The sequence below is a fragment of the Neofelis nebulosa genome, chromosome 4 (assembly GCF_028018385.1).
Source record: "Neofelis nebulosa isolate mNeoNeb1 chromosome 4, mNeoNeb1.pri, whole genome shotgun sequence".
In the NCBI taxonomy this organism is placed as follows: Eukaryota; Metazoa; Chordata; class Mammalia; order Carnivora; family Felidae; genus Neofelis; species Neofelis nebulosa.
In genome coordinates this window covers 19,505,738-19,519,265 of record NC_080785.1, presented here as the reverse complement: position 1 = coordinate 19,519,265, position 13,528 = coordinate 19,505,738, and the positions used below count along the sequence as shown (strand labels likewise).

The following is a 13,528-nucleotide window of genomic DNA, read 5'->3' as shown; positions in this document are numbered from 1 at the left end:
AAAGTAAAGCTGGAGGCGTCACCACAACTCCAGACTTCAAATTACGTTACAAAGTTATAGTAATCAAAACAGTAGGATACTGGTACAAAAACAGACACGGAGATCAGTGGAACAGAATAGAAAATCCAGAAATGGGCCCACAATTATATGGTCGACTAATCTTTGACAAAGCTGGAAAGACCATCCAATGGAAAAAAGAGTCTCTTCAACAAATGGCGTTGGGAGAACTGGACAGCAACATGCAGAAGAATGAAACTAGGCCACTTTCTTACACCAGACACAAAAATAAATTCAAAATGGATCAAGGACCTAAATGTGAGACCAGAAACCATAAAAATCCTAGATGAGAGCACAGGCAGTAACTTCTCTGATGCTCACTGTAGCAGCTTTTTTCTAGACAGGTTCCCCAAGGCAAGGGAAACAAAAGCAAAAATAAACTATTGGCACTACATCAAAATAAAAAGCTTCTGCACAGCAAAGGAATCAATCAACAAAACTAAAAGGCAATCTATGGAATGAGAGAAGATATTTGCAAATGACATATCTGAAAAAGGGTTAGTATACAAAATACATAAGAACTTATAAAACTCAACAGCAAAAACAAATAATCCAATTAAAAAATTAAAAAATAGGCAAAAGACATGAACAGACATTTTTTTCCAAAGAAGACATACAGATGGCCAACGGACAATGAAAAGATGCTCAGTGTCACTGATCATCAGGGAAATGGAAATCAAAACTACAATGAGATATCACCTCACACCTGTTAGAAAGGCTAGTCAACAATGCAAGAAACAAAGGTGTTGGCAAAGATGTGGAGAGAAAGGAACGCTCTTGCACAGTTGGTGGGAATGCAAACTGGTGCAGCCACTGTGGAAGACAATAGGGAGTTTCCTCAAAAAGTTAAACACAGAATTATTCTACGATCCAGTAATTAAACTATTTACCCAAAGAATACAAAAACACCAACTCAGAGGGATACATGCACCCTGATGTTTACGGAATTATTTATAATAGTGAAGATATGGAAGCAGCCCAAGTGTCCATCAATTGATGAATAAAGAATAAAAAAGAATGAAAATCTTTTCAGCCATAAAAAGGAATGAAATCTTGCCATTTGCAACAACATGGGTGGAACTACAGGATATAATGCTAAGCGAAGTCAGTCAGAGAAAGACCAATACCATATGATTGCACTCCCTTTGGGAGAGAGAGAAAAACCAAGAAGCCGACTCTTAACTACAGAGAACAAACTGATGGTTATCAGAGGGGTGGGGGGTGAAGGATGGGTGAAGTAGGTGATGGGGGCTAAGGAGTGCACTGGTCATGAGGAGTACCTGGTGATCCATGAACTGCTGAATCACCATACTGTACATGAAAAACCACTGTAATGCTGTATGTTAACTAACTGGAATTAAAATAAAAACTTTTACAAGATCTAGATCATTTCCAAATAAGACAAAATACTAAAACATTAATTACTAAACATAAGTTTCTCTAATTTTGGCCTCTTACTGCAGAGAAGCTAAAAGATATGTGGATATTAATACTGCATTGGAAAATTTTAAAAGGCATACGCTTTTTAAATTTTGAAATGTATTCAATTCTAATCAATGTATGTAATTAAAGCTACTAAAAATAATCAAAATAAAAAATAAATAAAAATAATAAGGAAAACATTTCTGTATGGCAGGAAAGTAGGGTGTGTTTTCAGGAGAAAAAGGCATGAGAAAGGGAGATCATGTAGCTGGGGCACAGGCGTGCACAAGTGCATTCGTGGCTCTGGGGGTCCCAAACAGACCAGGTTCGGCCACTGGCCACTGAGGGAATCCAAAGGCAGAGAGACGAGGGGTGGTGGCACGAGGAATTTATTTCAGTGATGCCAAGGGCAGGAAGACAGGGGACTAGCATCTGAGAGACCATCTCCGAAGTGCTGAAAATACTCTCAGGTTTATATAAAGAAAATGTGGGCAAAGTGGGTGAGTACGTGCAGGTGGGCAGAGGGAGTCAAACTGGCCACTATCTTGGAGTCAATCATGGGCGGGGTCTTGCTGGTTCCGGAGGGTCCTTACTGCTTGAGGGGGCAGTTTCAGTTCCCTTCATGGGACACTTTGCCCGCTGGGTCTTCAGCCTGAGCCAAGAGACAAGCTAGAGAGAAGAACCCAGCTAGAATTTGAGGTCAAAATGGAGTCAGCAGAAGTTCTCTTTCAATCCAGTTTTTGTTAAGGGGAAAGGAAGTCGTTTTGTCCTAAAACGAGGCTGGTTGTTTAAAGAGAAAAGAAAAAACATAGGACAAAATTGGAACGTAGGGGGAAGAAAGTTGTAGGTTTGCAGAAAAAAGAATCTTTAAACAGGAATTTTCATGTGTGGTCAAGCTGGTTAAGATGAAAATAAATGTATTTTAAAAAATGAGTTTTGGGGGTGCCTCTGTGGCTCAACTGGGGTATGTGTTCGACTCTTGATTTCCACTTAGGTCATGATCTCAAGGTTTGTGAGATCAAGGCCAGTGTGGAGCATGAATCCTGCTTGAGATTGTCTCTCCCCTGCTCTCTCTCAAAATAAATAAATAAACATTTAAAAAAGGAGTTATAAGCTGGCACTAAATAAGAATTTGGTTTTCTTTCTGTTAAAAGGACAAAGTTTTCTTGGGCTTTTGATCTGATTTAGGTAAGACTAAAAACTTCTTTTAAGTTTGGGTTTCATAATCATCTGTGATCTTATTTAGGGAAGTGCTTGAAAACCTTTTTAAAAAATATTTTTGTCTAACTTCCTAAATTAAGTCCTTTTCACTTAGAATATTTCAAAGCACTTGTTAAATGAATTAGGTTTATTTGATATGTATATTACATGGAAAGCATTGTCAAAAAAGTAACACTAAGCCTTTATATCATATTTGTAAGACTGTGGCACATGTGAATAAAGGCTATTCCCCTCACTGCCAGACTTTTGCCATCCTAATGTCCTTGTAACTTGGCAACCTCTGATATTTAAACAACCTTTTATTTCAGGATAAACAATATCCCTGCGCACCTAACTTTTCACAAACAAAATTAGAATCTCATTGTCAACTCCCCTAAATTGACACTGCTGAGTTAAAGAGCGCCTACCAGAAGGTATTCATGATTTATAATTCACTCCTTTTGACAGGTCCCTGTTTCCCTGATTAGGGATAGATGCATGAGGCTATGATAAAGAACAATGGACACACGTGGAAGTACGACTGTTAGGGCAAGACCCTGGGGGGGGGGGGCCTCAAAAGGCAGGTTAGGCAGCTAGGCTCCCCTCTGAGCCTACTGGTGACCCCTGAGTGCTTGGGGGAGGTGGGGGGCGGTGTCACAATACAATGGTAGGAAATCAAAATACAGGGATGCAGGGGTGGGAGACAAGAGGCCGCCAGCTAGGGCACCATTTATTTTTTTTTTAATTTTTTTTTTTTTTAACGTTTATTTATTTTTGAGACAGAGAGAGAGAGACAGAGCATGAACGGGGGAGGAGCAGAGAGAGAGGGAGACACAGAATCGGAAGCAGGCTCCAGGCTCTGGGCCATCAGCCCAGAGCCCGACGCGGGGCTCGAACTCACGGACCGCGAGATCGTGACCTGGCTGAAGTCGGACGCTTAACCGACTGCGCCACCCAGGCGCCCCTAGGGCACCATTTATAAAAGCTAATGATGAGGGTGAACGTGTTCCTGAACTGTGCTAGTGGCAGCCAGAATGGAAAGAGATAGTGGGAGGAAGGGGGAAAGGGTCAGAGGAATCAAAAATGCTGGGGCTCCTGCTGGGATAGAAATGTTGGTCTCAGGAGCAGAAAGTTTTATGTCGATATTAAAGCCAATGGAAAACAATGTGTTCAAGAATACTTAGCATTGCACTGGGAAACTCAGAAGTACAATATTAGTAACAAAATTCAGCCAGATTCTCTACAGCAGACTACTCAGGAATGTTGCAAAAGAATACCAACAAGGATGAGCCTTAACTAGTCCTCTGATACATTCACACCAGAAAACCCCTGTCAAAGGAATTTAGTAACAGGATTCTACTACAGACTGACAACTGGATGCATTACATTTTTACCTCAAGTCCATCTCAGCGAGAATGCTGAATTTCCAACACGCTGTTTATTAGAAGAACTGTCCTGTTTCCTATTTGACCCCATGAGTACAGTTATGCAAATGTGGACAAAGGGGTGGAGGTCTGGAATTAACAATTTTGCCTTAGCTTACCTTTCATTTTCTTTTAATTGAGGGGAAGTTCACGAAACACAAAATCAACCATTCTGAAGTGAATAATTCAGTAGCGTTCAGTATTCACAAGGCTGCGTAACCACCATTTCTATTTATTCCCCAAACCCCGTCATTTTTAAAAAGGAACAATAATACCGCTCTTAGTGTATCTGGTAACTTTACCAACATGAGGATAGCATACATAACTATTAAAAAAGAATCTGTGGTCACACTAAGCCTTTAACCAACCATATACTACACACACACACGCACACACACACAGTGTTGTCTCCATCGTAATTCATTTTCTGCATTTAATATGTTGTGAAACTACAGGAGTTTTATTCTAAAAATAGTCTCCCTGTAGTTTCACAACATATTAAATGCAGAAAATGAATTACCCTTATTATTCTTCTAATACCTTTGACACAGATCTTATACACAGATGCCTCATTCTCCTTTAGGTACCAGAAAAGTTCTGAACTTCTTTAAAAAAAACAAAGGCTAAAAGAGACTTCAATGTGCCATACCTGATTGGGATGGCTGGCCGCTTCCTTCCCAAATCAGCTTCAAAGAGGAAACCTTCCACGGCAATAAATAAAAACTGTGCAAATGTCACAATGTTCCCACATCCTGGATGCTTCCTGTGTAGTAAATAACAAAAAGGTAAATAAGGTAGGAAAAGCTGAGATAAAGGGAACCAACACTTGTTATACTGATAGTTCAGAATAACAGGGAGGCCTGATATCTATTACCCACTGTGCGTTATCTCCGGTTTCACAGCCTGTGGATCACACACAACCATCAACCGAGCTCAGAGAGAAGAGTGTCAAGGTTTCTTATTTCACTCTTCCCTGGTTGTAGCAGGCCACGAGTAAGAAGCACTCTGATGCATTCATTCTTAGAACCACGATACAACTTTCCTGGTAAGCTGGAGGAAGTGCTCGTATGTGGGATCCTCAGTGAAGCACAAGGACTTTAGGCAGGATCCCAGTCAGCTTGAGCAGCAAAGTCCAGCACAGAAATATGCCGAGGTCTCCGGGAACGTTCACGTAGCCTCCTGACCAGGAACCACGGAGACTACCATTAATGGAAGACATGCACCCGCTTTGGTGACAGGGCCACCACCTTAGATAAGGTCCCCAAGGGACAACTGGTTCTTGGGGCGGAGAGATTCATACTCTTTTTCTAAGTATCAAGCACAGATATGCATACAGCACATGAACCGGTATCTAATGCATCTGCGGAGGGGTGATCAGGAAGAAAATGTCTACAGACAGAGGATCTCTGGCCGGAGTAAGGAGAGATAAGGAGCAAAACGAAGAAAAGACTGAAGAACACTCCTATCATCTACCGTTCCCCACAACTCTCAACACAGATCTATCAGGTACTTGACAGATGGTGAAACTGAATCGAACCTCTTCAGGGATCCATGCCAGGGTAAGAAAAAAAAAATCCTTCTGACCTCCCTCTTGAAACACTCTGCGAAAACTGGTCACTTAAAAGGCCTGTGGTTTTGAGTCTGTCTTCTATTAGGTTCTGCTCAGTCACTGGAAGAAGTACAAAGCGAACCGTTGTCTTTGTTTCCGTGAAGCTTCCAGATTTCTCATATGACCAGTATTTTTCAGGCTTCATATTCTGTGTTCTCATCTTGACCAAGGACATTTATTTACCAGAGGCTAGTGAGTAGAGGGATTCTTGTATTGCAAATGTACTATCACATTGAAAATAATGCTATTTAGGGGCGCCTGGGTGGCTCAGTCGGTTGAGCGTCCGACTTCAGCTCGGGTCATGATTCCACAGTCTGTGAGTTCGAACCCCTCGTTGGGCTCTGTGCTGACAGCTTGGAGCCCAGGGCCTGTTTCAGATTCTGAGTCTCCCTCTCTCTCTGCCCCTCCCCCATTCATGCTCTGTCTCTCTCTGTCTCAAAAATAAGTAAATGTTAAAAAAAAAAAAAAAATTAAAAAAAAAATAATGCTATTTATTAAAAAACAACCCCAATTCTCTCTTGGTGGTGTTAAGATTAAACTGCAGTGCCAACTAGACAAGCTCTTAAATATGCCCATCAGGCGTAAAAGGGACAACTCAACATGAGCCTCTCCCGTGCAGAGCTCTGCTTACCATCTGGAACAGAACCACTGTTCCTCTTCGGTCTCTACCGCCTGTGGAGGTGTCCCTGAAAACGACTGCTTTATGTTCAACCATCTCTTTTAGCATTTACGTTCAAGGGACAGGGATAAACGTGGCACAAAACCATAAATAATCACGTAAGACATCTACCTCCCTTGAAGAGCTAATTAGAACCATCAGCCGACATAGGGGTGACGGGAGAAGGTACTTCAGCTCTAGATAGTTCCTGGCACGGTTCTTGTTCAACTCAGGCTAGGCTGCTCTTTAAAACCCCATGTGCCTGAGAAGCCTCACCGCTTCCCTCCCCTCCCCCAGGTCCGCTCAGACTGCTGTGGGGTAGGGCCCTGGAACCCGGACTTTTCAAAGCTTTCCACGTGATTCTAGTGGGCAGCCAGAGCTGAGAACCACTAGTGTAGGTCTAGGGAGAGGGCGGAAGATGTGGGGGGAGGTGTGTGTGTGTGTGTGTGTGTGTGTACCCACCCATGTAAGATGTGCGGGTAATTCTCACATGCTCTCACATGCTCTCACAGAGTTGAGAACCACTGTAGTCCACGGCGGTTAAAAGAACACAATGGCTGGGGCGCCGTGTGGCTCAGTTGGTTAAGTATCGGACTTCGGCTCAGGTCATGATCTCACAGTTTGTGAGTTCAAGCCCCGCATCGGGCTCTGTGCTGACAGCTCAGAGCCTGCAGCCTGCTTTGGATTCTGTGCCTCCCTCTCTCTCTCTGCCCCTCCCCTGCTCAGGCTCTATCTCTGTCTAAGATAAATTAAAAAAAAAAAAAAAAGGAAAAAGAAAAAAGCACACAATGACATGTAGGATCCAGGTCTCTACCACTTACTGTGTGAGAGTAGAAGTTTATCCCCCTAAGTCTTGTTTCCTTATTTTTAAAATGGGAACAGTATTAGTTCCTATCTCACCTCACTAGTTTATCGTAGACAAGCCAGTCCCTGAAAAGTACTTAATAGCGTGCCACAGAGGCAAAAAGGCCCTAGGATCTCGCACACTGAAGGCCTTCAATCAAAGTATAGTTAACTCTTCTAAAAAGGCATTTATCTTGACCAGTTTTTCTCACTTATAAAAATGCAAGTGATACAGTTTTCACTTTGTAGCTAGGATCCAATGAGAGAATATATATCAAGCGCCAAACACAAGACTTAGCCCAAAAGGGGCTCATCAAGCTTCCTCCCTTCCTCCTGTTTTCTTTTTACCAACAGATTAGGTCATTTCCATTAAAGAACAATTACGGAGGGGTGCCTGGGTGGCTCCGTTGGTTAAGCCCTCGACTTCAGCTCAGGTCACCATCTTGTGGTTCGTGGGTCTGAGCCCTGCCTCGGGCTCTCTGCCGTCAGCACAAAGCCCCCTTCTGATCCAGTCTCCTCCTCTGCCCTTCCCCCTTTCCCACTCTCCCTCAAAATAAATAAATAAACATTAAAAAACAAAAGGACAATTATGGAGAACCTCTTATGTGTCAAATTCGGTGCTAGGGGGCTCCCAATGTGATGACCTGATCCCTGAGCCCTTAAGGATGTGACAATGTACTGAGGGAGCCAAACATGGAATCTGAAAACAGTAAGCCACACAGGGAAGGTCAGAGGACCGCCCGGGTCCAATTCGTCTTCACGCCCCTACTCTCTGGGCACAGCATCTGACCTTCACTCAAGGAGCTGAAGGGGAGGGTGCCTCCCTTTAAGCAAATAGGACCTAAAATAGTAGTACTGTATGAAAGATAAAAAGAAACCATTTATTTCAAAAAATGATTCACAAGTGTATTCCTCACAGGACCTTTGAAAAGGCATAATGATTTTTAATTTTATCTTTATTTTACAGAGGTAGTTATTATTACGCCCATTTCATTGCTAAGGGCACTGAGGGCCACGTGGCACTGACTCAGGTAAGTCTCCCAGAGCCACATGGCACATAAATGATGCGTGCAGACTCCCTTATATTATTGTTCACAATTCAGTGGTTTCTCGTATATTTAAAACTGTGCTGGGGCGCCTGGGTGGCGCAGTCGGTTAAGCGTCCGACTTCAGCCAGGTCACGATCTCGCGGTCCGTGAGTTCGAGCCCCGCGTCAGGCTCTGGGCTGATGGCTCGGAGCCTGGAGCCTGTTTCCGATTCTGTGTCTCCCTCTCTCTCTGCCCCTCCCCCGTTCATGCTCTGTCTCTCTCTGTCCCAAAAACAAATAAAAAACGTTGAAAAAAAAATTTTTTTTAAAAAAAAATAAATAAAACTGTGCAGCCATTACCATTTTAGGGCATTTCCAAAAGAAATCCCATACCCTCCCCCTATCCCTTGACAACCCTATTCTACTTCATCTCTATCTCCATAGGATTTTTAAATCTCCCTAATGTACTCACATAATTAATTTTTTTAAAAAAGTCAACAGCGTTTTCGGGAACACACCGCTGCCAGTGGAACTATTTGTTTTAACTTGAATAATGCATATTTTTTTTCATTTTAAAACTTCAGCATTAAAAACTTGGCTCCTTCTCCCTAAATCACTTGTTCTCTTGGACTTTATTCCTTAGAAATTATAATCACCAACTGCAAACAGTTTCTCTTACTTTGAATTCTCTTTGGCAAGAATTCAAATTTTGACTTCAAAGATGAGCAACTCCGAAGGGAAAGAAATCTACGCCTTTCGTATTTCTTATTCTAGAGTTAGGAAACTTCCTTACCTGAGTCAACGTTACGCACTTGATTGTCAAATCAAATGGAAAAAAGAAAAGGTTTCAGATTGTTCTCCCGACGTAAGGCACGCACTACCTTGCCTGGCTAGTTAGCTGATAGGGGCGCATCCTGTTTCCAAGCTCTTTCAGGAGGGAGATGAAGGCATCCATTCATTAATTACTTCACATCTGTTCTGTACACTGCATGGAGCTTTTTATTTTAGTATAGGTCCCAATTATAGACACAAAAATCAGAAAGAAAAACCTAAATTTATTTTCCAATTTGGGGAAGATGGATAAAGACGCTTGCTTCTTCCTACAGGTCACTCTAGCTTTTCATGTGTATTTAGTGTTCTAGTTGCCTCTTTATTAGGGCACATAATGGTTCCAAGGAAGCCATAGGAGAAGCAGAGTTCCTGCTCTATAAAAATTTATGAGCTTTCCACCGTGATGTCCCCAGATAAAGTCAAAAGTGATGAGGAGGCCAAATCTACAAAGAACCATAAAGGCCATCTGGTTCAACCAGCTCTCATTTTATTGATCTTTGGCATGGTAAGTCGTGAGTTGCCCAAGCAAATCAGGAAAAAGCTGCTACTCAGCCTGACGTATGCCACCCCCTACATTAACAAATGTACCCCTCACAGCTTTATGAAAACCCACTGCTGTACTGCAAAGAGCCAGATTTATAAAAAAGGCTAAAGGAGGAGGATTTGTTTATAAATCATTCAGACTGTTCTACATGGAAGCTCCTACAATTCACAGAAGCATTAGATTTATCCACGGCTCTTCATGAGCAGCTCATAAAGCAAGGTTTACCTGTACTGAAAGTTTAGAAGGGGAAGGTCAATGTGCTTCAGGCGCTTTGCACGTGCATCTCATTCAATCCTTCAAAACCCTGTGGGTCTGGCAGAGCGACCACCAGCCTTTTGAAGTTCAAAGAGCAGACTCAGGAGATGAAGTAACTTAGCCAAGAGCTCACACTTAGTCAAGAGGACCTTCAGTTGCTACGTACTCTGAAGTCACACAGCCTTTGGTAGGATTTAACTTAATGACATATTCACCCCAACTATTACACTATTATTCTCTGACTTTCATTTCCATGGCTGGCCTGATTTTGTCATCTTAACATTTTTAAGTCAGTTTCCGAAGTGATCTTACTTTGAAGTTTGTAAGACTAACAACCGGCTACATTTTTTCTTTCCATTTTTAAACCTCTCTCCACCTACTCCCCAAAGAAGTGACAGATCTTTATCAACACTTTCTGCATAAAATTTCAAGCTCTTTAACAGCAAAAATTAACCCACACCGCAAGTAAACTGATTGCTTCAGAATGACGTTAACAATGGGATCATGAAAATAAAATACATTTCCAGTAGCCTCCACGTGAGAAACTGACCAAAATTCTGTGGGACGCTCAAGCTCAAAAATTACAGAGGGGCTGCAGACGATACTAGACCAGAGTTTAGGTATCCTGGCTTCTAGTTCTGGTTCTGCCACTTAAATTTACAGTAAAAGCCCATCTACCTTCTTGGGACCTGTCTCACTTTCAGTAAAAGAGATTATAATTTCTGACCTATTTGGTACACAAGATTGTTCGGATGATCAGTAGAGATGTCCAGATTCAGAAATATGGCCACAGATATTATTTTATTTTACAGGCAGAAAAGGGAGACCCCAGAACCAAGACTTGAGATTGTTTAATGCTGAGCCTTTTCTAGTCTACCTGTTATCTTTTCTGTAACAACAGTTTCCATCCACTGAACTTTACGCACTACTCAGTATCGAGTGCCACCTCAATAAAGCCAACCTGGTCTCCTTTTGGGAACGTGTCATAATCATTCTTAAAGTTACGCTTCCAAATGCATGCTTCTCAATTTAAAGACTGTAACATCTTAGAGCTGGAATTCCTCTCTCCGGTCAAGGGGTCGGGCTCTCTGAATAAAAATCCACGCTACTACATCGCTGGAAGGTATGCTGGGTCGAGTGCTCCCAGCCATCTCTAAAGCCAATAAAACAAACGTTTTGGGGAGCCACATGAAAGAAACTTTCTTTGCAGCGAGTACAAAATCAGACTGCTTTAGAAGTCAAAAAGCTTTGCCCAAGTCAAACGCGTGGCATTAACGGGATCGAGAAGAGGTGGAAGAAACCTGGGTTCTGCCACGAGCTTCCTGCCGACCTTGGACCCGTCACGAGAAAAACTGCAGGCTTCCGTCCCCAGTGCGTGAGGACGGCACCCGGGACGCTCCCCTCCGAGGGACGCTGTGAAGCTGGTGGACGGGATAGCGGGCAGCGCGCGGGACCACGGGACAGCCGACTCCGCTGGCCGTGCTACCCGGGCCCCCGCGCGCCGCCAGCGGGGGTGCGGCCCGCGAAGGTCACTTACCGGGCCAGGAGCTCTAGGAAGATCACGTTACTGCAGCAGCCTGCGAACACCAGGCCCACCGCGAACGCCGGGCGCATGACCGGTGCCGGGGAAGGAGAGCGAGCGCGCACAAGCAGGCGCCCGCTTATACCGCCACCCTAAGAAGCCCGGCTGCTGCGTTCGCCGCGGCACAGAACATCCCCCCGGCCCTGCAGCGCTGCTCTCCCCCGGAGCCGCCAACGACGCTGCCGGCCGAGGAGCTGTAGTTCGCAGTCGGCTCCGGCCCCATTCATCCGAGGGGGTGTCCCGGTCCCGACCAGACTACACATCCCAGGATGCCGCGCGCCCTTACGCCTGGCTGACGTTCCCGCCTCAAGGTTCTTCCTCCAGAGAAGAGAGCGGGAGGAGAAGCCCGTCATGCCTAGCGCGGTAGGAGGACGCGGGGCTTGCTGGGAAGTGAAGTTCCAATGCTGTCAACGTGGTTTCTCGCCAGGCCTCCCAGGCTCAGGAAGGGATTCGACCATCGCTGTAACAACAAACTCAAAGCTGATGGCACTAGAACTACAGACCTGTGATTAATTGATTGTCAGAGGCGTTACCACCTGAAACAATTCTCCTGAATTGAGTGAAAGTAGAAATCCCTGTGAACTTACTTGTCTACGAATAGAAACTTGGCTGAGCCCCTAATCATCTCTGCTATCCCAGGCAACTTCTTTGAGCCTGAGTCTCATCCTAGCTAAAAATGGGAACGGTAATGCCTATCTTACCTGGTTGTTGTGAGGTGCCACAATCACATCACCTGTGGATCTTATTTAAATGCAGACTATGATTCCCTAGAACTGTGGTGTTTCCTGAGATTCTGCGTTTCTAGTATGTTCCCAGGTCACGCTGATGCTACTGGTCTGTGGACCACACTTGGAAGAACAGACACCCATAAAACAGATGACTCTGGAGACCCCTCTATCCCACCCCTCCCATCGGTTTGGGGACTTTCTGCCAGCCAACCTGTCTTTAGTCTCCTCCTTCCTCATAGCTTGTGATTGTTCTCAAACAAACTTATTTTTGTTGTTCATTTTGCCATCAGATATCTTTAAAGAGTAATCTAAATGCATAGTTGCTGCTTTTGACTCCGATCAAAGCGAGATTATTGAAAGTAGTCTCATTCAGACCTAATAACCTCCTAATTGTCAAAGCCATACACCACGGTCTTAGTTTACTTGACCTTGCAGTGGCTTTTGACAATGAAAACTCCATCTTCTTGACATTCTCTTGTCCATCTGCTTATAAGACATAGGTCTCCTGTTTCTCTTGCTACTTCTCTGACTTATGTCTTTCAGTTTTGTTTGCAGGCTTTTCCTCCTCTGCCCCAGTCTTCCGAAATTCCATGATGTGTCCCTCTTCTGGTAGCGCTAAATGCTTTCTATTGGTGATCGCATCTCTAATTTCAACCATCATTACATGTAACTGTGAGCCTGTGTGTGTATACGTGTACATGTACAGCCCCAATTTCCTATGTGCCTTAAATAAAACTGCTTATTTGACTTTGTCACCAATATATCCTTGTAAACCCTTCAGCTTAAGCATGCACACAGTTCATTATCTATGTCCCATAAAGCCCCTTATTTCTATTATGGACATTGTCCACACCTATTCTCTTTGGGCAAAAACGTGAAAGATTTTCACAGTCTTCCTCTCCCTCCCACCACACGTTTATTTGATCTCTACGTCCTGTCAATTCTCCAGATTCCAGACTCTCCATCCAGTTATCCTCCTGTAAAAACCTTTGAACACATCTTGGTAACTTCAGCCTCTGCCTTCTTCAACCCATCCTCCATGCTGTCTCCAGACTGTGTTTCAAAAAAAAAAAAATCAAATTCTCTATGTCACACTGCTATTCTAAACTGTCTGTTCTAGTCATCTAGTACTGTGTAATAAACCACCGTGAAATGTAGTGATTCATGATACAGTGTAGAGCTGAAAAAATTCTTTTTTACAGTTCTTATATTGACCACGTTCAACACATTCTCCATTGGGGTTTCTGATGCAGTTGTGGTCAGGTGTCAGCTAAAGTTGGAGTCACCTGAAAGCTTGACTGCGCTGAGGAATAGTTCTTCTCACATGGTGTCTCTTAAGCTGTGTTTC

The 13,528-nt window shown here is 43.6% G+C and overlaps 1 protein-coding gene across 1 annotated transcript in view; it reads right to left on the bottom strand.

Moving 5' to 3' along the window:
* Nucleotides 1–11,719, bottom strand: part of SLC35B4 (solute carrier family 35 member B4) — a 38,974-nt gene extending 27,255 nt beyond the window's left edge. The window contains exons 1-2 of the mRNA XM_058724238.1: nt 11,408–11,719; nt 4,753–4,866 (exon numbers count right to left, since the gene is read on the bottom strand). Coding sequence (XP_058580221.1) covers nt 4,753–4,866; nt 11,408–11,484 — 191 coding nt within the window. The 5' untranslated portion in view covers nt 11,485–11,719. The remainder of the gene's footprint in view (nt 1–4,752; nt 4,867–11,407) is intronic.
* Nucleotides 11,720–13,528: the final 1,809 nt, after the last annotated feature.